The following is a 26,314-nucleotide window of genomic DNA, read 5'->3' on the forward strand; positions in this document are numbered from 1 at the left end:
AGACACACGCACAGCTCCGGCTGCAGCTGCGGCTGGATCCCGGGCGCTCCCCGGCTGGCTGCGCGGCGGACCATGGGCGGGCTGCGGGCGCCCGGCCGCGGTAAGTGATCAGCACCGGGGAGCCGGACAGCTCCGTGCGCCGCCGGCCGGGGCCGCGGGGGCGGGCATGGGCTGGGGAGGAGGGGCCCGATCCCGCCCCCGCTAGCCCCTGGGGCTGCTCACACTTGGCGGGCCGGGGGAGGGGGGGGCAGGGCTGAGTTGCGGGGGGGGGGGAGTGAACAGCCCTGCGGAAGGGGGGATGTTTGCACCGGGCTCTGGGGAGTGGGGTGCCGGGGGGGCTGGTTCATTTCTCAAACGCGCTGCCCGCCCCTTTCCCCCGGGTCCCGACTCGCCCTGACTTCAAGGGTCACCCAGCGAGTGGGCCCACCCGGACTCCGGATCCGGTCGCTGCCGTTTACACCTGGGGAGGGGGGCGGGTGTGAAACTCGGACCCGGTGGCGTTTTGTTCCCACCGTGCTGGTAAGTGACGGGGCAAGAGGGGGTCAGCACTGCCCGCCCCCGAGATCTGGGGACGCTCTGATCCGGAGCCCAACTGTGGAAGCCATTGGGGGGGGGGGGTATAGCTGAATTTACACACACACACACCCCCGTGGAGGCTCAGGGAGAGGGTCCAGGAGGGCGCTCAGGGCTAGGAAGTGGGACTGGCAGAAGCACCAGGCACAATCTCCCTCTCCAACCCCACAGCCCCAGTCAGGCAGCGGGCGCCCAAGGACACAGCTGTCAGATCACCCCGGGGGGGGGGGGGAGAGCCGAGGGGGCAGCCCGGGACTATGGATTTGCATCGCTCCCAGGTGGGTGGTGATTGGGCGGGGGTCACTCTGGATGTGGCCAGCGTCCCTTTGGGTGGAAGCTGCAGTTGAATCAGCCTGCAGGAGCCTGAGCAGGGCTTTTCCGAGAGCCCCAGGCCTGTCGAGGGGAGGGAGGGCCCACCAGTGAGGGCGCTAGCCCGGCCTGCGGGCGTCCTGGGTCCAGGTCCCCACTCTGCCACAGACTCCCTGCGTGGCCTTGGGGATGTGCCTCAGTTTCCCAGCTGTGCAATGGGGATGATCGCCATGTCCTGCTGGGACGGGGTGTGTGTGTGTGTGTGTGTGTGTGAGGCTAAATACATTAGAGTTTGTGAGATGCCCAGATACTAGGGTAACAGGGCCAGCTATGTACCTAAGATTGGGAGCCTGAGGGTGAGATGCGTGGCCTTTGCTGAGTGCTCCCTGGACAGGCAGTGGGGGTGGGGGCTCTCTGCCCCTCACAGGCCCAGGATAGATAGCGTAGAGCTCCTGGGCCCAAGCTGAAGAGGGAAGTGCCCAGGCTGCAGGTTGGGTGTGGGCAGGGATGGGGTAAAGCTCCTCTCTGCCCTCCCCTGATCCTGGCACAGCTGGTCCCTCGCTCCAGTGATTTAGAGCAGCCTGGGAGCTGCTCTAATCTATGCTGGCTGCACACAGCTGAGATCAGCAGCATCCCAGTCATGCCCCGTTACTGTTGCTATGCCAACAGCAGAGAGGGGGAGTGGCAGAGGAGCCCCGATAGCCGTTCTGCGCCACCCTTACCCTGGGCAGTCTCCTGAGCTGGTTAAGATGGCTGGAGAGTGGTCAGATTCTACCAGCCACGGAGGGGTTAAATGACCAGCCCACATGGGAGGATCCAGCCCTGGGAGCATAGATCCCACCCTGCTAAAGTGCCTAGGATGGCAGGAGCCTCCCACAGCACAGTGAAGCGAGGTCTATTGTTGTCACTGCCCAGGTAGTTACGTCGTCAGTCCCTAAAGCACCCCAGATTCTTTTCTCAAACAATAGAGCACAGAGGCAGCCGTGGGGAGGCACTGGCGTGGGGTTCTATTCCCCGCTGCTCTTGGGCAAGTGACTTCTCTCTGCCTCAGTTTTTCCCAGCTGTGAAATGGGGACAACGGCACGTTTTTTCATAGCACTGCAATGCCTAGAGTCCCTAACTGAGATCAGAGCTGCATCATGCCAGGCACTGCACAGAGTGAGATGTGGTTCCTCCCCCAAAGGGCTTGTAGCTGAAAGAGACAAAGGCATAGTGAAAGGAAGGGGCCCCATTTAACACATGGGAAACTGAGGCACCGAGCAATCATGTGACTCTCCCAAAGTCACACAGGGAGTCCATATCAGAGCTGGGAACTGTACCCTTAACCACAAGCCTATCCTTCTTTACTAAGTGCCCTGAGGGCAACAGATGTAAAGACCAAAGTATTATATGGTTCAGAAATTTCTCAGGCAGTTCCCTGTGCCCACATGGCTGCTTCCTAATGGGTAATTAGGAAGAATGACTCCCTGAACTGTAGGTCCTGGTCCAAAGCTCCTTGAAATCCACAGAGAGTCTGTGGGGTAGCCCCATGGGGTCAGGCTTTCCAAGGCTCAGCTCCCACAAGGAGCCCCCAGCACTCGGCATGCCGAGCACCTCGGACGATCTCCCCTCCGTGCTGAACTTTCCTTCATAACAAATTGTCGCACTTTGACTCCCCAGTGGGCACCTCTGCCATTGTCCTTTAATTACCCAGGAGACTTTGTCCCTTCTAAGCCAACTCAGCCTGTACTGGGCAGAAAAAGTCCCCCAACTCCCTGAGGTCAAAGGGCGGGATGGCTTTGTAGGCTAGCAGCAGGCTATGCTCTGGCAGTCAGGTCTGAGGGGGACACCTCAGGATTGGGGCCTGGATTTGTAGCTCAGAATCCCCCTGCTAAGGTTGGCTCATCCTGCCTCCTTTCCTAGCTAGATCAACTGGCTAATCCCAGGCACGCTACTAAAGGCTGTTTCCAGTAGGCCATCAGCACCCGCACTATCGTCTGCTGCTCAGTCTTATTATTAATAATCCCAGCACATGCTTCACAGTCCTAACCCTGAGTGCTCCCCGCCTGTCACTCTCAAATCGTGGGCTGCTACATCATCCCAGGAGGGGCGGTGGCACTAAAACACCAGAGAGGGGAAGACGTCACAGGGGGAGTCAATGACAGAATCAGGAATAGAACCCAGGCGTTCTGATTACCGGGGCACTGATCTGGAGCTAGTGAAATTCACCAGGTGGTTGCTTTGCATCTCCCCAGTAGCTAGCCTATGACTGCTACTAGCTCCTTTAGCTCAAGCAATAAGGGGCAATGAAGCTGGGTGGCATTTTCAGAAGTGCCCAGCGGTGGCCCAGCTCTGCTCCATTAAATTAATAGTAAAACTCCCACTTACTGCCGAGAGAGCAGCATGAAGCCAGTGCTGTGTGCTTTTGAAATCCCCCCCTCCCCATTACAGCTAAAGGTCCTGGTTCTAATCTCCCCAAGGACGTATAAAGAGGGTCCTTACTTGAGGGTTTATGTCTTTCTCTGTGCCCAAATTGTCAATTTCCCTGGTGCACTGGCAGCTGTCTCATCCCCCTCCCATGGGGCTGGGTCCTGCACTGCCTCTGTGTAGAGTACAGAGAAGGGTTTTGCTACTCGAATGTACTGTAAGATCTTATCATCCCTCTCGTCATTGGTTCAGAGCCCACCGTGGGTAAAATCGCCAGCTGCGTCTCTGGCAGACGCTGCTTCCCAGCCGCCAACCCCCAGAAAAAGACACATGGGGTTGAATAATATTGATACAACACAGCAAACCTCAGACATACCTTGGGAAAGCCCCGTCATGGGGCTAGAGCTGGGCTGTGGGGCATGAGTCATGGGGATGGGTGTGAGATCAGTCACCAGCACATTTCATGAGGCTCAAATTGATTGAGTTCTTTATTTTGTGAGATTTGGGGATGCTCATGGAACCCTGTGAAAATTGTGACAGCATGTTTGTGCTCAAAAATTCATGCTCACAAGTAAGGGTGTGCGTGTTTGGGTATGTTTGTGTGTGCGTGTGTATGTTTTGGGTGTGTATATACATATCTTGTGTGCGTTTGTGCTTTTGTTTGAGTATGTGCATGCCTGAGTGCTGTGTGTGTGTTTATTGTGTGTGCATTTTGTCTATCTTTGTATGTGTCTGTATATTTTTGATTGTGTATGTTTTGCTCATATTTGCTCATGTGTGTGTTTTGGTTTTGTGTGGTATGTATGGTGTGTCTGTGATTGTGTGTGTGTTGTATGTCAGTGTATGTGTGTGTGTGTATACCCCAGCGGTAGCAAGTTCTACTGCATTTAGCACAGGGTTGCATATTTTACCAGTGGGAAAACTGAGGCACAGAATGGTAGTGGCTGGTAGCACATGAGACCTGACTCTGGCCCTGACATACTTGCCCCAGGCCAAGAGCCGGTGAGTGTCCAAGCCAGGAGCAGGACCCAGCGCAGTGCTCTGGGCTGCCTCACTGCTGGAGGCGCCATCTATTGGATGAAGGGCCATGACTATACTGGGACACAGACCCTGACACTATGGGGTGCAGACCTGTGGGAATTGCAGGTCCCAGCACCTCAGTCAGGTCTCATGTGCTACCACCCACTACCACTCTGTGCCTCCGTTTTCCCACTGGTAAAATATGCAACCCTGTGCTAAATGCAGTAGAACTTGCTACCGCTAGGGTACACACACACACATACACTGACAGCACCTCACAGGGCCACCCCCTAAAAGATCCCGTTGCCCCAGGGATTTGCAGATGAGTTTCCTGCTCAGACTTTTCTTTCCTGCCCCACCACACCCGTTTCAACTGGAGAAGTTACCCCTCAACTTTTCCCTGCCGGATATCCAGCTTGCAGGCAGCATGGCTGGGCGCTGTTCTGCAGCTTCCGCGGCACTCCCCAAAGGTGGCTGCATGTCACTGTTGGGCAAATTGTTCTAGCGGATACCCAGTGTCTAAACCAGCTCTCGGGGGGGGGGGTGTCTAATGGAGGCTGCACTTTGCAAAGTTCTGCCGGCTTTGTCAGGATGGGAGCTGCTTTACAAATGTTACCCGGTGTTATTTAGGCTGGGCCAGTACCAGCCCAGTGTGTTTTTTGGCACTGGAATTGGTTGCATGTAATCAATGCCCGGTGGCAGAAGCAGCCCAAGGACTAAGCGAGGGTGCTAAGTAATGGGCGGGGGGACAAATGCTGAGGCAGCGGCACGGCGCCTGGGTGCTTTTGTAGCATAAGAAGCACAAACAGCCCCGTTATCTTCAGAGGCAAAGTCAATATTTATTACCAAGGCCCCGGGCCAAGCTTCCCCAGCCGTCTCAGCTGGACTCTTCTGGTTATGAAAAGCACGGAATGAACGTTAGAGGCTATGTCCCGGAGCTGAGTTCACTGCACGGCCGAGCGCACCGGGGAACCTGTGGTCATCCCCTTTCCCCTCCCAGCAGGGGGTGCTGCTGGGAATCAGGCAGAGGTCAGGATGGAGAGCCCAGGCCAGGCGTAGCGAGGGGGTCAGGGCTCAGGATTGAGGGGAACCGGCAGAGCTCTGTGTAGGTGGAGCTTAGGGCTAAGATTGATTGAGGGGCACCAGCAGAGCTGTTGGTGGGAACCCAAGACTGGAACAGCAGGGGTTCTGCAAACCTGGATTTAGGAGCATGAGCAGAGCAGGAGTGGGGGGGTCAGGACAGGTATAGCCGGGGTGCTGGGGGTCAGAACCATGAGGCACCCACAGTATTCCCCAGCTCTAGCCAGCAATACGAGTCCTTTGTTGTCACGAGTGTATAAAGATTTCCCGGTGCTTGAGTCTGGAGGATTTGATTGACATTTGCTTCTTGACGGCTTCCCCATCACTAACTCACCCACGCTGTGCCCAGCGCACTGGGGCACGGTCCCAGACCGGACCTGGGGGAGCCATGTCTCGAATGCTAGATGTCAGGGGGCAGAGGGGCTTCTGGCCCTCCAGCGAGGCTTATGGGTCTGTACTTCACTGTCATCTGAAGAGACTGGGAGGTGCGGCTGGATCACTGCGTTGCACCAGAGGGTGGGGACCTGGAGGGTGGCTGGTAGGGTGTTCCATGGAGCCCTGCATGGGAGCGGAGGAGCCAGTCCCCCAGCTCTAGTAGTTTTTGTAGCCTGCACCGTGGCAGCTCTCCCCCAGCAGGGTACTTGGCGACTAGACAGGTGTCCCACCCCCTGCCCTGCCTCTCTGCATGGTGGGATCTTGCAGCTCCCTGCAGCTCAGAGAGGGAGGGGAGATTTTTCCCGGTAGTGGTGACTGAACCCCAGGCAGTTCGAAGGTTGGGTTCGCGTCTGTCTCCGAAGCACTTTGGCCTGGAAAGGGGGTTGGAAATGGCACAAGGTTCCTGCTGAGATGGGGCAACTTCTCCAGGGTGAGGCCAGGGGGCATCAAGGCCAAGTGAGAATTGACTGAAAATAGAAAGGAGTTGGGATCTGGGCCAAAGCTGTAGCTGGCTCTGAGTCCATCCGAGTAGCTGCCTCCTCACAGAGCAATAAGCTGCAGCCTGGAGCCCTGTTGCCATCCGTGAGGCAGCAGCTTCCCTCATCGCTGCCCCAAGAGGATAAAGACTCTACTACTGCTGCCTCAGGGAGCCCTCCATTAGCTCAAGCAGTAGAGGCCTGGGCTTTTGGAGATGAGGAACCAGGGTTCTAACCCTAGCTCCTGTTGTTTGTTACAGTGCAGATGGGGGTGCTGAGCCAGGCTTGCAAGGTGGCTCCAGGTGTGAGCTCTGGGTCCAGGCAAGGCTGAATTGGCTGCAGTCGGGTGGGAGATGTTAGCAGGGAGGGAAGTGGGGGTGCATCTGCTCAGCATGCACCTCTCCTGAGGGGAGCCCCCTCTCTGGAGGATGGCCAGCGAGGAGCACCGCTGAGCAGAGAGGGGCTGGAAAGACAGACTCACAGCCAGCTAGTAGCCCCTGGCTGGTTGTGACCATGGCTCACTCCAACCATGCAGCCTAGTGGTGCTGGCAATCTGGCAATCTCGTTGCCTGGATCCTTGTCACAGGGCTGAGATCTCCAGGCCTCCCTCCCTGCAGAGAGGTTGTCATCCTCCCTTCTCCCCACCCCCTCCCGCCGCTGCTCCCAGCTCCCTGGGGCTGAAGGGAGTCCTGCCGCAGCTCGATGAGGCACTCAGCCAGGTGAGGAGAGACAGGGAGGGTGCCTGAGCTGTCATTTGGGGGGGGGGAGGGATGGGAGGGCTCTGGACCTGGATGCGCAGCTGATAACCCCCTCCCCCATGTAGCCCAGCTACTCGGGCTTGCCCCCCCCCCCCCCCCCCGAGCCTTCAGCTTCCTCCACCCAGGCATATGAAGAGTTTCAGTGAGGCTCACGGGACCCCGGAAAGATCCCTCCAGCTGTGGCCTTGTTAGCTCTCCAGCTAAGCAGCCTTGTCACTGTGTGGAGGGGAGACGGCTGGCAAAACTCAGGAACTGCAGGAATTGGGGCTGGTGATACAGTAGGAGGCACCCTCCCCTCTGAGTCCCTGCTGATAGGGGCCATTGTGCTACAGGCAGCAGGGGGAAGGCGCAGGGGAGGGATGCTGTGTAGGAAAATGGGGAGATCAGTGTGTTGCAGGGAGCAAGTGTGGGGGTTGTTAAGCAGCAGTTCAGAGGGACCCAAACATCACCACTGTGTTACTGACCTCTGCAGTCATTAAAACGCAAAAGGTCTTAATTCCCCCCACCTTGCACCCAGCGTGGCTAGTGGACAGAGCTCTAGACGGACCCTCTGGAGATATTTACTTTATTCCTGGCTCTGTCACTGGCTTGCTCAGTGACCTTGGACAAGCCACTTGGCCTCACTGTGACTCAGTTTCCCCATCTGTAAAATGAGGATAACGATACTGCCCTCTTCTGTAAAGTGCCTTGTAACTACTGGTGAAAAGCGCGATGTAAGAATGAGGTGTCCACTGTTCGCTCTGGATGTTGTTTGCTTGATTTGCTGCAGGTCACTCAGCTCCCGGCATCCTAGTCAGTTTCACGGTTCTCTTTCTGGTCAGTTTCACATCCTGGTTCTATGGCACAGGGCCCAGAGATGCTGTGCTGTGGGTCTCACGTGTCTGTTTGTGCTGAGCTAAATCCTGACGTTTTTATCCAGTTCCGATGCAGGGTTTGTTTGTTTGTTTGCTTGTTTGTTTTTAAAATCCCTGTAGCTGAACAGGAGTTTTGCCTGTGAAGTGACTAAAACTGGATCCCCAAAATCTAGCTCATTAAAGCTCATCCCCTCCCCCGTTTACAATATCTACATTTTGGGCCCAATCCTAGTGGACACAACTTCAGTCAGTGGTTTACGTGCTCTCTAATGACTGAATGCGCTCAGTGCAATGAGCTTGTAGGTCTCAGTTCAGTCCCCATGCATTGGAGCCTCTTTACATCAGCGTTGCATTTTGATCCGTATCCACATCCCAGAAGATGTGTGATAAATGACCCCCTCTTCTGAGCTCTGCGGGGGGGGGGGTGCTCCAGGAAGCAGGACTCCAGGGGCCCTGGAGATGCTCTCCCCCAGTCCGAGAGGAGATCAGCCTTGCCCCAGCCCTGCTGTCTCTGATCTGTGGAGAGAGGGCTCCAGTCTCACTCCCTTCAGAAGTGAGCTGGGGTAACTGGGTAACTGACGTGTGCCTCTGCTCTGCAGACAGCGCTAGGGGATTCTAAGCTGGAACCCCACCCCCTGCTTGCTGAACAATGCCAGCTCTGCTGCAGTGCTGGCTACCCCATGGTGAGCTCCCCAGTACGTTAGCCAGCACAGCCACGGGCGCTGGGGAGGGGCAGGTGGGGACTGCCACTGGCTTCTTCCCTCCTGTCAAGGCTCTGTGCAGCGTCAGCTCTGCTAATGTCTCTGCCCTACTCACTCCTCCCTCCACCCCGGAGCACCCTGCGCAGCAGGATGAGTGCTATCACCCTCCGTTGCACAGAGGGAAGGGGGAAACTGAGGCACGGGGACTTTGCCCAAGGCCAGGCAGCCAATCGGTGGCAGAGCCTGGGGCCCTCACCACTGAGCCATGCTGGCAGCCCATAGCACAGGAGGGGTGGCACAGGGCAATTGTGGGGGAAGCTCAGGGAAGGGAGCTGGCAGGAAGCCAGGCCCATGGAAGGGGAGCGGGAGCCAGGTTGGGGCTCTGAGGGGCTGTATTTTGGGTGGGGGATAGAAGGCAAGATCAGAAGTTAGGAGGGATTTAGGGGGCTATGGGGAGTTGGGGGCACCATGGAGACAATCAGGAATTGGGGGTGGACCTGGGGGTGGTTATGTGGAGTTGGGTCACTGGGGGCAAGCAGGGGTTGGGGGTAGGTCTGGGGTTGAGGGGAGTTGGGGGGCACCAGGGGAGCAATCAGGAGTTGGGGGCAGGCCTGGGGGGGTTTGAGAGGAATTGGGGGTCGCTGGTGGGGCAGTCAGGAGTTGGGGTTGGGTCTGGGGGGGTTTAGGGGAGTTGGGGGTCGCTGGGGGGCAGTCAGGAGTTGGGGTTGGGTCTGGGGGGGTTGAGGGGAGTTGGGGAACATCCAGGAGAGCAATCAGGAGTTGGGGTTGGGTCTGGGGGGTTGAGGGGAGTTGGGGGGCTGTCAGGGTTGGGTCTGGGATTGAGGGAAGTTGGGGGGCACTAGGGGATCAATCAGGAGTTGAGGGCAGACTTGGGGAGTTAAGGGGTCACCAGGGAGATAATCAAGAGTTGATCGAAGAGCTGGGACACCGTAGTGGGGGGTAGAGGGAGCACTGGAGGTGGATCTGTAAGTCCTTGGCGCTGTAAGGGTTAAGTGTCCATACTGTGAAAGGTGGGGGTGCATCTGTTTATCCCCAGTGTCCTGCTTGCTCCCTCAGACTCTAAGGAGCTTGGCCGGGGCAGCTAGTCTCCAGGGTGCTAAGATGGCGAAGGAGAACTCTGGCTTCTCCACCATCCCCGAGACTCCGGTGAGTGAGGCGAAGCCCCCGCTCTGCTCCCGCCCGTCCAAGGCCTCAGCGCGGCTCCGCAGGGAGAACGAGCGGGAGAAGGCTGAGAAGAAGAAAAGGCGCCAGCGGTACGTGGAGAAGGGTGGCAAGTGCAACGTGCAGCACGGCAACGTGCGGGAGACCTACCGCTACCTCACGGACATCTTCACCACCCTGGTGGACCTCAAGTGGCGCTTCAGCCTGTTGGTCTTCACCCTGGCCTACGCCATCACCTGGCTCTTCTTCGGCCTCATCTGGTGGTTCATTGCCTATTGCCGTGGCGACCTGGACCACCTGGAGGACCACACCTGGACGCCCTGTGTCAACAACCTCAATGGGTTCGTCTCGGCCTTCCTCTTCTCCATCGAGACGGAGACCACCATTGGCTACGGTCACCGGGTCATTACAGACAAGTGTCCCGAGGGCATCATCCTCCTGCTGCTTCAGGCCATCCTGGGCTCCATGGTCAACGCCTTCATGGTGGGCTGCATGTTCGTCAAGATCTCCCAGCCCAACAAGCGGGCTGAGACCCTCGTCTTCTCCTCCCACGCCGTGGTCTCACTGCGCGACGACCGCCTGTGCCTCATGTTCCGGGTCGGGGACTTGCGCAGCTCCCACATTGTGGAGGCCTCCATCCGGGCCAAGCTGATCAAGTCCAAGCAGACCCACGAGGGGGAGTTTATCCCCCTCAACCAGACAGACATCAACGTGGGCTTCGAGACGGGCGACGACCGCCTCTTCCTGGTCTCGCCCCTCATCATCAGCCACGAGATCAATGAGCACAGCCCCTTCTGGGAGGTCTCCAAGGAGCAGCTGGCAAAGGATGAGTTTGAGATTGTCGTCATTTTGGAAGGGATGGTGGAGGCCACAGGTAAGATGTTGTGCCTGGGGTCCCCCAGGATCATACTGGACCAGGATGGGTTTTGGGCCTAACCTAGGTTAATGCTGGTTTGGGGACAGGGTTTACCTTGAATCTGACCCAGTATTGCTCTGGATCTAGTCCAGTTTTGGGTCTAAGCCAGACTCTCACTAGTTCTTGTTCAGTTTTGGGACCATGTTTAGACTGAGTCCCTTCCAGTCTCACACTAACTCCAGTCCAGGTTTTGGGCCTGTTCACACTTTCCCAGCCCAGTTTAGGGATAAGGTTCAGAGTGATTTCTTCATAGGCCTAGGCTGGATCCAGACCAGGTTTTGGGCAGCATTTAACCTGGGAGGTGACCATGTGGCTGCTCCACTTGCACCCAGAATACCTCACTTACAGGGGTGGGGGGTGTCCTTTATTCCCAACAGGAATCCAGCCCAAGACTTTTCCCCAGGCTGGGCTCACCTGGGATGCTACCTCAGGATTGCTCAGCCCACACTCTAGGTGCTCCCTCCCCAGACACCCTGCTCCTACTTGTCTTGAATCTGGGTGGGCAGTGCCTCCTAGCCTCAGTGAGTTGAGAAAGCTCACTTGCCATTCCCTGGCTGGATCCACAGCAGCAGTGTGCCAACCTGTTACATTCCTCCCCATGCAGTCTGGTTTCCTCCCCCCATGTGTAGCCTCTTTGCAATCCAACTCCAAAGAAGCTTGTTGTTGCTCTACCATCTCTGTCAGCCTCATTCCTGATCTCCCCTGGAGCTCACCTCCTGCCTCATTCCTGGTCACATCTCATCCATATAGCAATGGCAGCAACAGAGCCATTTAAAGGATAACAACCTACTACTCCTGACAGCTAATGGAATTATTCCTTTAGCTCAAGAGATAGAGAGAGGTCTGTCCTGCAGTGCTAAAAGTGGGATCCAGGCCATTGGTACAAAACCCTCTGATAAGCTATGGAGGCAGAGGTAAAATGCTTACACAGATCATGGGTACACGGCACTGGCTCAGGGCTACATGATCTGGGTTCAATTCTAGCTCTGCCATTTTCTCCCTGTGATTTTTGGGTTGGTCACTTCCTCTCACTGGGCATCAGGTTCCCCAGCTGTAAAATGGGAATTTACACTGTTTACACTGTGAGCGCTTTCAGGCAGGGACTGTGTATCTCTGTATGTCTGTGCAGCGCCTGGCACAATGGGGCCTCACTCTCAGGTAGGGACTATGCCACGCCAGGTACAATGGGGCCCCGATCTCAGGTAGGGACTATGCCACGCCAGGTACAATGGGGCCCCGATCTCAGTCTGGGGTCCTGATCTTGGTTATGGTCTGTAGGCGCTACCTTTATCCAAACAATAATATATTGGATGCATTTGAGTTCCCCGTTAGTTAATTAAAAATGAAAAAAGAAAAAAAAGGGCAGCTGGAAGAAATAGGAACCCTAAGAGAAGATCATTAAATAAACAGTAATTCCTGTTTTATTCAATCAATAGGGAATGAATCACCATTACTTTGAAGAGGTTAAAAAATTCTCCTTTATTCTGAAGCGTCGTGTCGAGCACAGGCAATAAACCATCATGCAATTGACATAAGCTGGTGGCGGGAATGCATCATTTTTATTCCCCGTTAATGACCTGGAGCCTTTATGTAAATGAAATCTGTGCCGCTCAGAGTGCTGAGGCTTTCTGCTCTGCTTTCAGTGCTCGCTGTACTCTTCGTTGTTACGCACCGATTCCACGGGCTGCTGATCGATTTAATCAAACAGGACGTGCTCTGTAGTGAAGAGGGCGCTTTGTGTGGCAGTGGCTGTGTGGTTAAGGCACTGGGCAGGGGCTCAGGGGATCTGGATTCAATTTCTGGGGCTACCACAGTCTCCCTGTGTGACCCTTAAAGACACATGGGTCTTAGTTTTCAGCTGTGACTAATGGCTTTGAGTCTGAGCCCCCCCAAACTGAAAATCCAGCTCCCGTCATGAATTCAGACTCCTCCCCCTCCAGATCACTTGTCCCTTTCAAGAATTTTAATTATAAGCTGGGGACGCATCGGTTGGAAGTAATGGAAGAGGAGAAGGACCAAGGAGTCCTGGTTGATCGCAGGATGACTATGAGTCGGCAATGTGACGTGGCCGTGAAAAAAGCTAATGCGGTCTTGGGATGCATTAGGCGAGGTATTTCTAGTAGGGATAAGGAGGTGCTGGTTCCGTTATACAAGGCACTGGTGAGACCTCATTTGAAGTACTGTGTGCAGTTCTGGTCTCCCATGTTTAAAAAGGATGAAATCAAACTGGAACGGGTACAGAGAGGGGCCACTAGGATGATCCGAGGAATGGATAATCTGTCGTATGAAAGGAGATTCGAGGAGCTCGGTTTGTTCACCTTAACCAAAAGAAGGCTGAGGGGGGATATGATTGCTCTCTTTAAATATATCAGAGGGATAAATACCAGGGAGGGAGAGGAATTATTTCAGCTCAGTACTAATGTGGACACGAGAACGAATGGATATAAACTGGCCGTGGGGAAGTTTAGGCTTGAAATTAGACAAAGGTTTCTAACCATCAGAGGGGTGAAGTTTTGGAACAGTCTTCCGAGGGAAACAGTGGGGGCGAAAGACCTCTCTGGCTTTAAGATTAAGCTTGATAAGTTTATGGAGGGGATGGTTTGATGGGATAACGTGATTTTAGTCAATAGGTCAATAACGTGCCATCGCTGGTAATTAGTAACAATGGTCAATGATGGGATATTAAAAGTTACTACAGAGAACTTTTTCCAGAGGGTCTGGCTAGAGAATCTTGCCTGCATGCTCGGGGTTCAGCTGATCGCCATATTTGGGGTCGGGAAGGAATTTTCCTCCAGGGTAGATTGGCAGAGGCCCTGGAGGTTTTTCGCCTTCCTCCGCAGCATGGGGCAGGGGTCGCTTGCTGGAGGATTCTCTGCATCTTGAAGTCTTTAAACCATGATTTGGGGACTTCAACAGCTGAGTCAAGGGGGAGAATTCTTCCAGGAGTGGGTGGGTCAGCTTTTGTGGCCCGCATCATGCGGGAGGTCAGACTAGATGATCATAATGGTCCCTTTTGACCTTAGAGTCTATGAGTCCATGAGTCTTTCAAAAATGTAAGTCCTGACCTTTCTGCACCTCAGTTTCCCCATTTGTTACACTATGGGTATTATTATTTATAGTAGGGTAGTGCCTAGAAGCCCACTAAGATCACGGCACCATCATGCCGGATGCTGCACAGACGCATGGTGAGAGGCAGTCCCTGCCCCCGAACAGTTCCCGGTTGAGACTAGACAGGCAAAGGGTGGGAAAAGAACCCAAGGCACCAAGAGTGGAGATGACTTGCCCAAGGTCACTCAGCAGGTCAGTGGCAGAGATGGGACTCTGTTCACTAGACCTCACTACCCTTTAAAGCTGGGCTAATAATGCTGCTCCCCCATGGGTGATGTGAGGTTACGTTCATTGAGGCTTGTGAGGCACTCAGGGTCTGCCATGATGGGGCCAGATAAGCAGCGGCAGATAGCCGGAGAGCGCCGCAACCTTCCCTTTGGCAGGGCCATAGCGACAGTAGCCCCTGGGCACTCAGTGAATTTCAGTGACGGGGCGTTCTGGGAGAGATACAGAGCGGGCACAGGTTTTATTCTAGCTGTCTGTTGGCGCAATCTAGTATCCGGAGCAAGTATTACAGCAGCCAGCACCTTGTGCCCAGCCATCTGCCCACAGACCACGAGGCCTTCGCAGAACACAGTTTGAGATCTGCTGGGCTTCGCATTTCGATAGGGGGTTGTACGTTCAAAGCACTTTTTGGACATTCGTTAACCCTCCCAGAACTGCTATGAAGCAGGTAGCGAATTGTGATTTGCATTGTAGTGGCAAATCGACGCACCAAAGGAAGTCAGGACCCCATTGTGCTGGGCACTATACAGACCCTGACTGAGATCAGGGCTCCCATTGCCCCAGCAATTGCACAGACCCCAGCTGGGCCTGGCCGTTCAGAGCCCCGGCACCTCTGGGCCTGGTGGTTCAGAACCTGGCACCTCTGGGCCTGGTGGTTCAGAGCCCCGGCACCTCTGGGCCTGGTGGTTCAGAACCTGGCACCTCTGGGCCTGGCTGTTCAGAGCCCCGGCACCTCTGGGCCTGGTGGTTCAGAGCCTGGCACCTCTGGGCCTGGTGGTTCAGAACCTGGCACCTCTGGGCCTGGCCGTTCAGAACCTGGCACCTCTGGGCCTGGTGGTTCAGAACCTGGCACCTCTGGGCCTGGCCGTTCAGAGCCCCGGCACCTCTGGGCCTGGCTGTTCAGAGCCCCGGCACCTCTGAGCCTGGCATTTCAGAACCTGGCACCTCTGTCAGTTATAAAAGTAAAAAAATTGCTTGAGACAAGCACCTAATTGCTTGAGCCCCGGGGCTCTTTCAATACAAATTAAGCACTGGATACAGTCCCTGTAAGGAAATGCTCACAATCTGATTAGACAAGGCAGACACAGTGAGGTAATAGTCTCACCAGGATACTGGTGTGGAAACTGAGGCACGGTGAGGACAAGGGATTTGCCCAAAGTGACACAGTGAGTCAGCAGGACTAGAATCCAGGTCTCTAAACTCTAACCCAGAGACCATGCCCTAGCCATCTAAACACTGCAGTAAGCAACCAAAATGGCAGGCAGTGTGTTCTAGCGGATAGAGCACTGGACAGCGACTCAGGAGCCCCGGGAACTCTCTCGGCCTCTGTCACTGGCCCGCTGGGTGACTTTGGGCAGCTCACGTCACCACTCTGCCTCAGTTTGCCCAGCTGTGAAAGGGGGATAAGGATCCTGACCTGCTCTGAAAGCTACTGAGGAGAAGCGCTAGAGAGGTGCACTAGGTCTCATTATAATAGTGTCAAATCCCAGGCTTTCTGTGGAAATTTCCCGGTGTCACTTCGGCTCAGAGGGGAGACGAAGCGATGGCTTCAGCAGCAGCCCAGCCTGGCTGTCATGCTCTGGGCAGCACAGAGATGATTAAGGACAGGATCCTGCCTCCTGGGGATTCATTGAAAAAATTCTCCCTGGGGCTCCATCTTCCCGGGGCTCACGGCCTTCCTGTTCCTTCTCTCTCCCTCGTCCCTTGCTCCTGGACATGGGAACAGCAGCTTTTCTTTTTAAACCTTTTCCTCTCCCCGCCATGGGGAGTTATGTAACCCTTCCTTTAAGTGCAATGTTCGTCACCACGGCAACCCAGGGCCATGTCACCAGTGGCGAATTCTGCCTGTTGGCTGGCTCTGAGCGAGTGTAGGAGCAGGTCAATAGCAGATGCACCCCCTGGGGGAGAGCTACGTGCTTCCCCCGTGGGAGGATTGACTTGGGGATCAGCCCCCCCGTCTTCTCCAGCCCTGTGATCCTTCTGGCAAGGCCACAGCTGCAGCAGGCCTCTTATGGAACAAAGGCGGTGGGCTGTGAGAGAAGCAGTGTGGGCGAGTGGGTAGGCCACTGCCTTGCCCTGGGAATCAGGAGACCCGAGCTATGCCACACACCTGCCGTGTGACGCCTGTGCCTCGCAGTCCCCTCCTGTCCGGTGTCTATCTTGTCTATTTGCAATGTCTTCAGGGCAGGGACTGCCTCTTGGTAGGTGGACGTATAGCACCTAGCGGACCAGGGGGCCAGTATTGGATGTTACAGTGACATTACATCATCATCCTAATGATCCTACAAAACTGTTCCTGAAGTTTCTGCTCAAAACAGGTTGCATCATAACCCCGCATTTACAGATGGGGAAACCGAGGCACAGAACAGGGAAGGGGCTTGTGCAAGGTCACACAGTACAGAGCTAGGAGCAGAACCCAGATCTTCAGAGTCCCAGGTCTCTGCTCCGACCTATGGGCTATGCTGCCTCTGTGCCTGCTGACATGGGGGCACAATGAAACTGAGGGTTGTCTTTGTGGTGCACTCCAGCCAGATGAAAGAGCTGTGTATGCCCATGCAGATGCCTATGACTGTCAAATGGCATCGTTCTGCAGCCTTTAAACAACTGCTCCCGCCCCAGAGTGAGGGTATTATTTGCTATGGAGCAAGGGGGCGGTTGCTCCCCCAAACTTGGTTCCCCCCCGACTTTTCATAGGTCTGTCTATTCCATTATCTCTTCCACTCCCCATCCTGACTTTGCCAGATACAATATAATCACATATCATCTTCCATATGCTGACACAACATGGCCCCACCCCTGAATGTTTCTGAAATGATGCCCCTGCCTCAGAGGTGGTTGCATTTTGCTGGCGGGTGAAGTGACTATTGCATAGGTACAGGATTTGAATTTCACACGCGGGCACATGATTCGCCAGCTGGGCACTCCAGTTATTATAGCTAATGGTTATCAAATGAGGGGGGGAGTGCAGTCAGACACGCGGCGGCTGGATCCTTTCTGAACATTCCATTCCCAGGAATTATCCGTCTCTCTGGCCAGGCTCTGATCTGCCCTTTGAAAGCAAACCAGCAGCCTGTATTTTGATCCTTCCCAGTGGGCAGTGTCTGCAGGCAAAGGGCATGCTCTGCGCCAACCAGAAGAGGTTCCAGATACAATGGTGACGAGTGCATTGGAAACACCAGCTAGGCTGGGGCCGTGGTTGCAGAAGCGAGCTGTAAACAAAGGGGTGCATGGCACATTTGCACCAGGAGGTGGCACTGGTGCTTCACTGATGCTCCATGATGAGCTATGATGCCCTCTCCCTATGTGCCCTGCAACCAGTGTAAGGGGGGTGGGCAGGGGGTTGTTCCCGGGATTGGATTGTACTGGCAGTGCCCCAGCAGGGTAGGCATGAAACCCATAAACCATGTTGTGTCACGGATTCTCTGGCCCTAATTTTGGAAGCTGATCATCTTTTCTTTCCACATACCCCTTCCTCCTCCCTCCTCCGCCCCATCTCAGGGCACTAGCACCGTGGGAATTTCACCTCCTTACATCTTGTCTGGACCCCATCAAGCTCTTCTGTGGATCCCGACAGAGCCTGCGCTCTGTCTTCTGAGAGGGTGGGCCTGGTTCCCTCTCCGAGGGATTTCAGCATTAATTAGGATCCATGTATCTTTTATCCAGGCTGAGGCTTAATGCTTCGATTGATCGCGATAATACAAAGCTAATCCCTCTGGATGGCTGGAGTGAATGCGAGTGTAAGAGGAATGGATGGCAGCGCCGGGCCATGCCAACTAGCTGACTACATGATGTGCACACTGCAACATAACCTCCAGCTCCAAACAGCCCCCCTCCCCGTTCTCCTCTTTCACTATCACCCTCTCATTTACTCTCTTCTCTCACGTATTTTTCGCTCCTTTTGATCAATTTCACTTTCTCTCCCATTCTGCTTTCAGAGTCTTTCACAATTGTTTCTCTTTTCTCTCACTAGTTCTCTTTCTATTCTATCACCTCTGCTGCTCACAATTCAAGAAGGATGTTGATATATTGGAGAGGGTTCAGAGAAGAGCCAAGAGGATGATAGAAAAGCTGCCTTGGGTTCAGAGGCTGTAGGAGCTCAATCTATTCATCTTAACAAAGAGAAGGTGAAGGGGTGACTTGATCACTGTCTATAAGTACCTACATGAGGAATAAACATTTGATAAGGGGCTCTTCAGTCCAGCAGACAAAGGTATAACAAGATGTAATGTCTGGAAGCGGAAGCTAGATAAATTCAGACAGGAAATAATGTGCACATTTTTAGCAGTGAGGGTAATTACCCATTGGAACAATGTTCCAAGGGCTGTGGGGGATTCTCCATCACTGGCAATTTCTAAATCAAGACTGGATATTTTTGTAATAGATTTACTCTAGTTCTACTAGGAATTAATTCAGGGAAGTTCTATAGCCTGAGTTATACAGCAGGTCAAACTAGTTCCCTTCTGGGCTTAGAATCTATGATTCTACCAATCTTTTCTCTCGTCCCAAAGGTTTTATTACAAATCCAAACCCAGTCCCAGGTTCCTCACAAACCTGTTGTGGGGTTGTCTACACAGGAAAACATTATCAATCATACCACTATCATTGTACCTGGACAGTTAAAAACCCCTATAGTTATACCGGTGTAACTCGCCATGTGGACACGAAGTATTCCAGTACAAGAGTGGTTGTTGTTTGGTTTATCTTTAACCCCCTTCCCAAGTGACATATGCTAAACCAAAAAAGACCCCTCTTATACTGAGATAAGTGTCCATATGAAGGTTATACTGATATAACTATACCCATTTAAATTCACCCCTTGGGGTACGTCCAGACTACCCGCCGAATCGGCGGGTAGTAATCGATCTATCGGGGATCGCTATATCATGTCTCGTCTAGACGCGATATAGCGATCTCCGAACACGCTCCCCGTTGATTCTGGAACTCCACCAGGGCGAGCGGCGGTAGCAGAGTCGACGGGGGAGCCACGGCCGTCGATCTCGCGCGTGAGGACGGGAGGTAAATCGAAATAAGATACGTCGACTTCAGCGACGCTATTCCTGTAGCTGAAGTTGCGTATCTTACATCGACCCCCCCGCCCCCCAGTGTAGACCAGCCCTTAGTTTTTCTCCCTGGAGGCAAGTCCCTCTACAGGAGAGGTTATAGCTCAAGTAAATTGATTGTCAATTAACTCAAGATAATTAACATATTTGCACAGGCTGGTCTGGACTCTCCCCAAGTGCTTGTTCCAGGACACAGATGTTTGTGATGAGTCCTAGAACCAGGCAACCTAAGTCCTGCTCTCGGAGTGGGGCTGAAATGCAGCAGGGCCTCGCTGTTTGGGTTCTATTCTATTCTCTCCTACTTCTTATCCCACCTACATCATTGCTGTATCTAGAGATTGGACTTTTAAAGGTATTTAGGAGCCTAAGATGCAGATAGGAGCCCAATCCCCTGAGGGTGGGCACATTATATTGATATAACTGTGCTTATCCTGGTGTAGCTATTCCCACACAAGTAGGTGAAAATGCTATACCAGTAAAATAATTAATACCTAGCATTTATATAGCACTTTTCATCTTTAGATCATAAAGCACCTTTATACCACTCTAAGTCCAGGTCATAAAATCATAAAATATTAGTTTTGGAAGAGACCTCAGGAGGTCATCTAGTCCAACCCCCTGCTCAAAGCAGGACCAACCCCAACTAAATCATCCCAGCCAGGGCTTTGTCAAGCCGGGCCTAAAAAACCTCTAAGGATGGAGATTCCACCAACTCCCTAGGTAACCCATTCCAGTGCTTCACCATCCTCCTAGTGAAACAGTGTTTCCTAATATTCAACGTAGACCTCCTCCACTGCAACTTGAAACCATTTCTCCTTGTTCTGTCATCTGCCACCACTGAGAAGAGCCAAGCTCCATCCTCTTTGGAACCCCCCTTCAGGTAGTTGAAGGCTGTTATCAAATCCCGCCTCACTCTTCTCTTCTGCCGACTAAATAAACCCAGTTCCCTCAGCCTCTCCTCATAATTCATGTGCCCCAGCCCCCTGATTATTTTTGTTGCCCTCCGCTGGACTCTCTCCAATTTGTCCAAATCCTTTCTGTAACGGGGGTCCCAAAACTAGACGCAATACTCCAGATGTGGCCTCACTAGTGCTAAATAGAAGGGAATAATCACTTCCCTCGATCTGCTGGCAATGCTCCTACTAATGCAGCCCAGTATGCCGTTAGCCTTCTTGGCAACAAGGGCACACTGTTGACTCATATCCAGCTTCTCGTCCACTGTAATCCCCAGGTCCTTTTCTGCAGAACTGCAGTTTAGCCAGTCGGTCCCCAGCCTGTAGCGGTGCCTGGGATTCTTCCGTCCTAAGTGCAGGACTCTGCACTTGTCCTTGCTGAACCTTATCAAATTTCTTTTGGCCCAATCCTCCAATTTGTCAAAGTCACTCTGGACCCTATCCCTACCCTCCAGCTTATCTACCTCTCCCCCCAGCTTAGTGTCATCCACGAACTTGCTGAGGGTGCAATCCATCCCATCATCCGGATCATTAATGAAGATATTGAACAAAACCGGCCCCAGGACTGACCCCTGGGGCACTCCACTTGATACCGGCTGCCAACTAGACATCGAGCCGTTGATCATTACCCGTTAAGCCCGACGATCTAGCCAACTTTCTATCCACCTTATAGTTCATTCGTCCAATCCATACTTTTTTAACTTGCTGGCAAGAATACTGTGGGAGACCCTATCAAAAGCTTTGCTAAAGTCAAGATATACCACGTCCACGTCCCCATATCCACAGAGCCAGTTATCTCATCACAGAAGGCAATCGGGTTCGTCAGGCATGACTTGCCCTTGGTGAATCTATGTTGACTGTTCCTGATCACCTTCCTCTCCTCCAAGTGCTTCAAAATGGATTCCTTGAGGACCTGCTCCATGATTTTTTCAGGGACTGAGGTGAGGCTGACTGGTCTGTAGTTCCCCGGATTCTCCTTCTTCCCTTTTTAAAAGATGAGCACTATATTTGCCTTTTTCCAATTGTTCGGGGCCCTCTCCCGATCACCACGAGCTTTCAAAAATAATGGCCAATGGCTCTGCAATCACATCAGCCAACTCCCTCGGCACCCTCGGATGCATTAGATTTGGACCCATGGACTTGTGCATGTCCAGCTTTTCTAAATAGTCCTTAACTTGTTCTTTCACCACTGAGGGCTGCTCACCTCTCCCCATACTGTGCTGCCCAGCAGTCTCGGAGCTGGCCTTGTCTGTGAAGACCGAGGCAAAAAAAAGCATTGAGTACTTCAGCTTTTTCCACATCACCTGTCACTAGGTTGCCTCCCCCATTCAGTAAGGGTCCCACACTTTCCCTGACCTTCTTCTTGTTGCTAACATACCTGTAGAAACCCTTCTTGTTACCCTTCACATCCCTTGCTAGCGGCAACTCCAATTGTGCTTTGGCCTTCCTGATTACACCCCTGCATGCTCGAGCAATGTTTTATACTCCTCCCTAATCATCTGTCCAAGTTTCCACTTTTTGTAAGCTTCCTTTTTGTGTTTAAGCTCACTGAAGATTTCTCTGTTAAGCCAAGCTGGTCGCTTGCCATATTTACTATTCTTTCTGCACATCAGGATGGTTTGTTCCTGCAACCTCAATAAGGCTTCTTTAAAATACAGCCAGCTCTCCTGGACTCCTTTCCCCAGCATATTATTCTCCCAGGGGATCCTGCCCATCAGTTCCCTGAGGGAGTCAAAGTCTGCTTTTCTGAAACCCAGGGTCCATATTCTGCTGCTCTCCTTTCCTCCTTTTGTCAGGATCCTGAACTCGACCATCTCATGGTCACTGCCGCCCAGGTTGCCACCCACTTCTACTTCCCCTACCAATTCTTCCCTGTTTGTGAGCAGCAGGTCAAGAGGAGCACAGCCCCTAGTTGATTCCTCCAGCACTTGCACCAGGAAGTTGTCCCCAACACTCTCCAAAAACTTCCTGGATTGTCTGTGCACCGCTGTATTGCTCTCCCAGCAGACGTCAGGGTGATTGAAGTCCCCCATGAGAACCAGGGCCTGTGATCTGTAAACTTCTGTTAGTTGTCTGAAGAAAGCCTCGTCTACCTCATCCCCCTGGTCTGGTGGTCTATAGCGGACGTCCACCACGACATCACCCTTGTTACTCTCGCCTCTAAACTCAACCCAAAAACTCTCAACAGGCTTTTCTCCAGTTTCATACTGAAGCTCTGAGCAATCATACAGACTTCACACTACAGACTTCTGCCAGCACTGGATTCCTAACCGGCAAAGCTGTGTTGGCAGAAGTCCGTAGCGTAGCTGCTGCTAGACCAGCAAAACTGAACTTTTAGTGCTGTAGCTTGTTCTTCGGGATACAGTTACCTCCACACCAGACGCATGTTGTGGGTGTAGTATACTGGTGTTCCTATACCAGTACAGCACTCCTAGTGTAGCCACAGCCTAACTATCGGGGTAAAAGAATCACCCCCCCCCCAACCAACATTTTTATACCAAGACAAAAACTGGGTAACCCAGGCCTGAGAGTTTATCTGTGTTTCATTAGCAATGAGTGAAGCTGGATGCAGGCGCATGTGAACACGTGGAAAAGTATTAAATCCTGTGTACTGCTGTATCCATTTGGCTGAGTTGCTTTCAGCCAGACTCTACCAGCGCCCTGTTCCCCTGGTGTCCCTTCAACAATAACTCCTTCAAGGAACATGGGCCCTCTGATTCCATGCCCATGAAAATTAACCCAGAATAAGGTCGAGTGTGAATTTAAAATGGATTAACTATTCCAGATCGACTCCATGTGTGAATGAGGCTACGTCTTCACTGCCAAAACTGGCGTGTTCTTTCAGCGAGATAACTAACCTACTGACATATGTAATTAGCTCTCACTGTGAAACCCTAGTGGAGACAAGGTTCTGTAGCTTTTACTGCAATATAGCTAGGTAGGGTTGACATTATAGGCTCCCCCAGCCAGGTGTGACCTCCTTCAACTATGGCAAAAACTCCAGTGTCTTGACTCCAGCCTGATTTCCCAGCAAGAGAGCTACAGCAATGGAAAAACTCTCCTTTTACTGCAGTGAAGACAAAGCCAGAGTTCACTGATTGCCAATCAACATGTGCTAACTAAGCCAGTTGTAAACAGCAATGGTGGCACTTCCCACCTCCTGGCCCTTGTTCACCCCAGGATTGTCACTTCCTTGTCTCTTGGCCCAGCAGCCAGCATGTATTCTCCGAGGCTGCCCTGACCTCTGCTGGCCCCCTATGGCAAAGACAGCACCCGAAGGAACATTCCTTAGATGCAGCACTCAGTGCAACTCCAAGGGAACAGAACTGAAACTGGTGATGTTTTCCTTTGCAATGCACAATTAGCCTGTGGAACTCACTGCCACATGATGTCACTGTGGTTAAAAGCTTAGTAGACTCAATAAAGGAGCAGGCAGCTGTAGGAACCTGTCTGTCTACCACCAATTGCAGGCAGATGGAGACCCAGACCTTTGTGCCCATGTGCTGGGTTCGTGGAGAAGCTTCACTTTAGACCCTTCTTCTGCAATGCACTGAATAATTATTAGAATGTCCTCGGCTTTGCTTTCTGTCACTAGCCATTAGAATTGTAGCGGGTTTATGGATCGCTGTAGCCCTAAGGGCAGCTAATGATCAACAGGAGACCTTACCCGGTGTCACTCTGCTTTGGGTTTCAATGCCCTGGGCTCTTTGCTGCTAACTAGTGGTGCCTCTCCCTGACTGTTTAAAGAAGTTAGGAACCCAACCTCACCTCCCAATGTGGTTCAACTATCCCTGACCCAGTATTTACTCCTATGATTAGCCTGACACCGCGGACATATATTCTTCTGACACCTCCATAATAGATGAGCCAACAATCAAGGCACACTTTATTTACAAGGGGAAATACAGACAAAGCATGTAAAGGGAAGAGGAAGGTGGATTTGAAGTGGGTACATGCGTAACACTATGCAACCTGCAGGTAACACAGCCCCAGGGTGGATTTCCCTGAATTCATAAGTCCAGTTTATTCCACACTAGCGGGCTCCATAATGTGGAGGAACCCACGTGCCTTGATGAGTCATTGCAGGCCTGAAGGTGCTTGAGTGCAGTGAGGTGATGCAGGGACTGATTCTCATCACCTCTTTGATCGACTTAGTGAGCCTTCCTCCTTCCCCCAGGGTTTGGCCAGTCACCAGGCTCAGCGCCCTGGGCGAGGTGAGCACACTGCCGTCTTCCCCATCCCTTGTCTACCCAGCAACAAGGCTGGCTCCAATGACGATTATTAATCTTCTGGTAACATGTGGAGGCCTCAACTGAGATCAGGCCCCTGTTGTGGGAGTGCTGCACAGACGGGGGTGTGAGATAGTGCCTGCCCCAGCTGAGGTCAGAGCCCCATTGTGCCAGGGGCTGCCCAGACACACAATGAGAGATGATCCCTGCCCTGAAGAACTTAGGGCGAGAGTTTCAAAGGGATTGAGGTACCTAACTGCATCTTTAGGGACCTAAATACCTGTGTAAATCTGGCTCTTAGGCTATGTCTACACTGCAATGAAACACCTGCGGCTGGCCCCTGCCAGCTGCCTCGGGCTCAGGCTGTGGGACTGATTCATTGCAGTGTAGATGTTCACATTGTCCCTGAGCCTGAATGCCATGCAGCCAGAGTCATCTGGCATGGGCCAGTCATGGGTGTCTAGTTGCAGTGTAGACACCCTTCCAGTCTAAATGGACACCGGTTAGTAGGGGAAATTGAGGCACAGAGAGGAGAAGTGCCTTGCCCAAGGTTGTCCAGCAGCTCAGAGCTGGGAATAGAAACCTGGTTTTCTGTATCCTAGTCAAGTGCCCTCCCACCTGGGCCTTATTGCCTTATCAGTGCTGCGCTTGTTTCCCTAGGGATGACCTGCCAGGCCCGGAGCTCCTACCTGATGGACGAGGTGCTGTGGGGACATCGCTTCATGTCAGTGCTGAGCTTGGAGGATGGCTTCTATGAGGTGGACTACAACAGCTTTCACCAGACCTTCGAGGTGCCCACGCCCAGCTGCAGCGCCAAGGAACTGGCCGAGGCCACGGCCCGCATGGACGCCCACCTCTACTGGTCCATTCCCAGCCGGCTGGACGAGAAGGTGGAGGAAGGGACAGAGAAAGAAGCAGGGGATAAGGAGAGGAACGGTAGCCTGGCCAACCCGGAGAGTGAGTCCAAGGTGTAATGGAATGGTGCAGAGGTGGGGAGACAGAGCCAGCCAAGGACAAAGTGTTTGGGCACAGAACGGAAGATTGGGGGATGGTAGAAGGATGAGAGGAAGGAGACTCATGAAGCAACAGGTGTTTGGGAAGGAGGGATGGACAGAAGAAGGAGTGATATCTGGCAAAGGAGGTAGAGAGAAGAGTGAATGGGGAGATAAATGGATGGCAGATGTACCCCATTATTTGGGTCTATAAAACAGGGTAAAATGGGTAGTGGTAGCAACTCTGCAGATATGGCGGAGTTGTGTGCAAGGGGTGAATATGCAGGTAATAAATCAGATATTTATAAACATATGTCTATTTTATAGCTGTACAGATAAATGAACGAGGCCCGCTCCATGAAGGAGCAGGAGGAGGGTTTTTATAGCAGTGACATCAATTGTATAGACGCATGGGATGGCGTGTCATTTTGGAGCAAACAGGTGGGATGGAAGGATGGACCTAAGAACAAGACGGATGAGTGAACGGGACAACAGAAGAGGAGTAGCTGTCCTCAGCGTACGGGTGCGCGGTATGAAGCGCTGGAAGAATGGCCTTGCAGAAAGATGACTATGGAAGCAGAAGAGTGTGGAGCAGCTCGATAAGTGTATGGAGGAGCGAGGGACTGGGTGCACGGACCATGGGGCGGATGGACAGGGGCTATGCACTGGTGTATCTGCATAGCTGGAGAGATAGATGGAGAATGTCAAGGAGTGGAATACATAGGTAGATAAGCTGGAGAAAGGACCCATGAAGACAAGCTCTGTGGTCAACCATGGCTTTGTGATGGGTAACTCAGCAGGTTGAGGGATTTATGCAAAGATTAAACTCATGAACAGAAAGCGTAGATGGATAAAAAGGAAATGAGAGAGAATTACAGCAAAGACCAGGACCGGCTATGGGCAGCATGATGTCGGGTGACCTGCAGAGCGTCCCAGTGCCCTGCCCTCCTCCGCACTCAGACACACTAGCACCCCCAAAGCTCCCACGCTTGCTGTTTCTCTTGCTTTCTTTTAATAAAAAAAGGTTTTGAAATGGA

At 52.9% G+C, this 26,314-nt stretch overlaps 1 protein-coding gene across 1 annotated transcript; it reads left to right on the forward strand.

Moving 5' to 3' along the window:
- The first annotated feature begins 13 nt into the window (after positions 1-13).
- Positions 14-26,314, forward strand: KCNJ9 (potassium inwardly rectifying channel subfamily J member 9). Its single transcript, XM_054010321.1, has 4 exons — positions 14-100; positions 9,690-10,668; positions 24,946-25,242; positions 25,605-26,314. The coding sequence occupies exons 2-4, from the start codon at positions 9,735-9,737 to the stop codon at positions 25,661-25,663; spliced, it is 1,290 nt and encodes a 429-aa protein (XP_053866296.1). The 5' UTR covers positions 14-100; positions 9,690-9,734; the 3' UTR covers positions 25,664-26,314.

Source organism: Malaclemys terrapin, chromosome 21, assembly GCF_027887155.1.
Source record: "Malaclemys terrapin pileata isolate rMalTer1 chromosome 21, rMalTer1.hap1, whole genome shotgun sequence".
In the NCBI taxonomy this organism is placed as follows: Eukaryota; Metazoa; Chordata; order Testudines; family Emydidae; genus Malaclemys; species Malaclemys terrapin.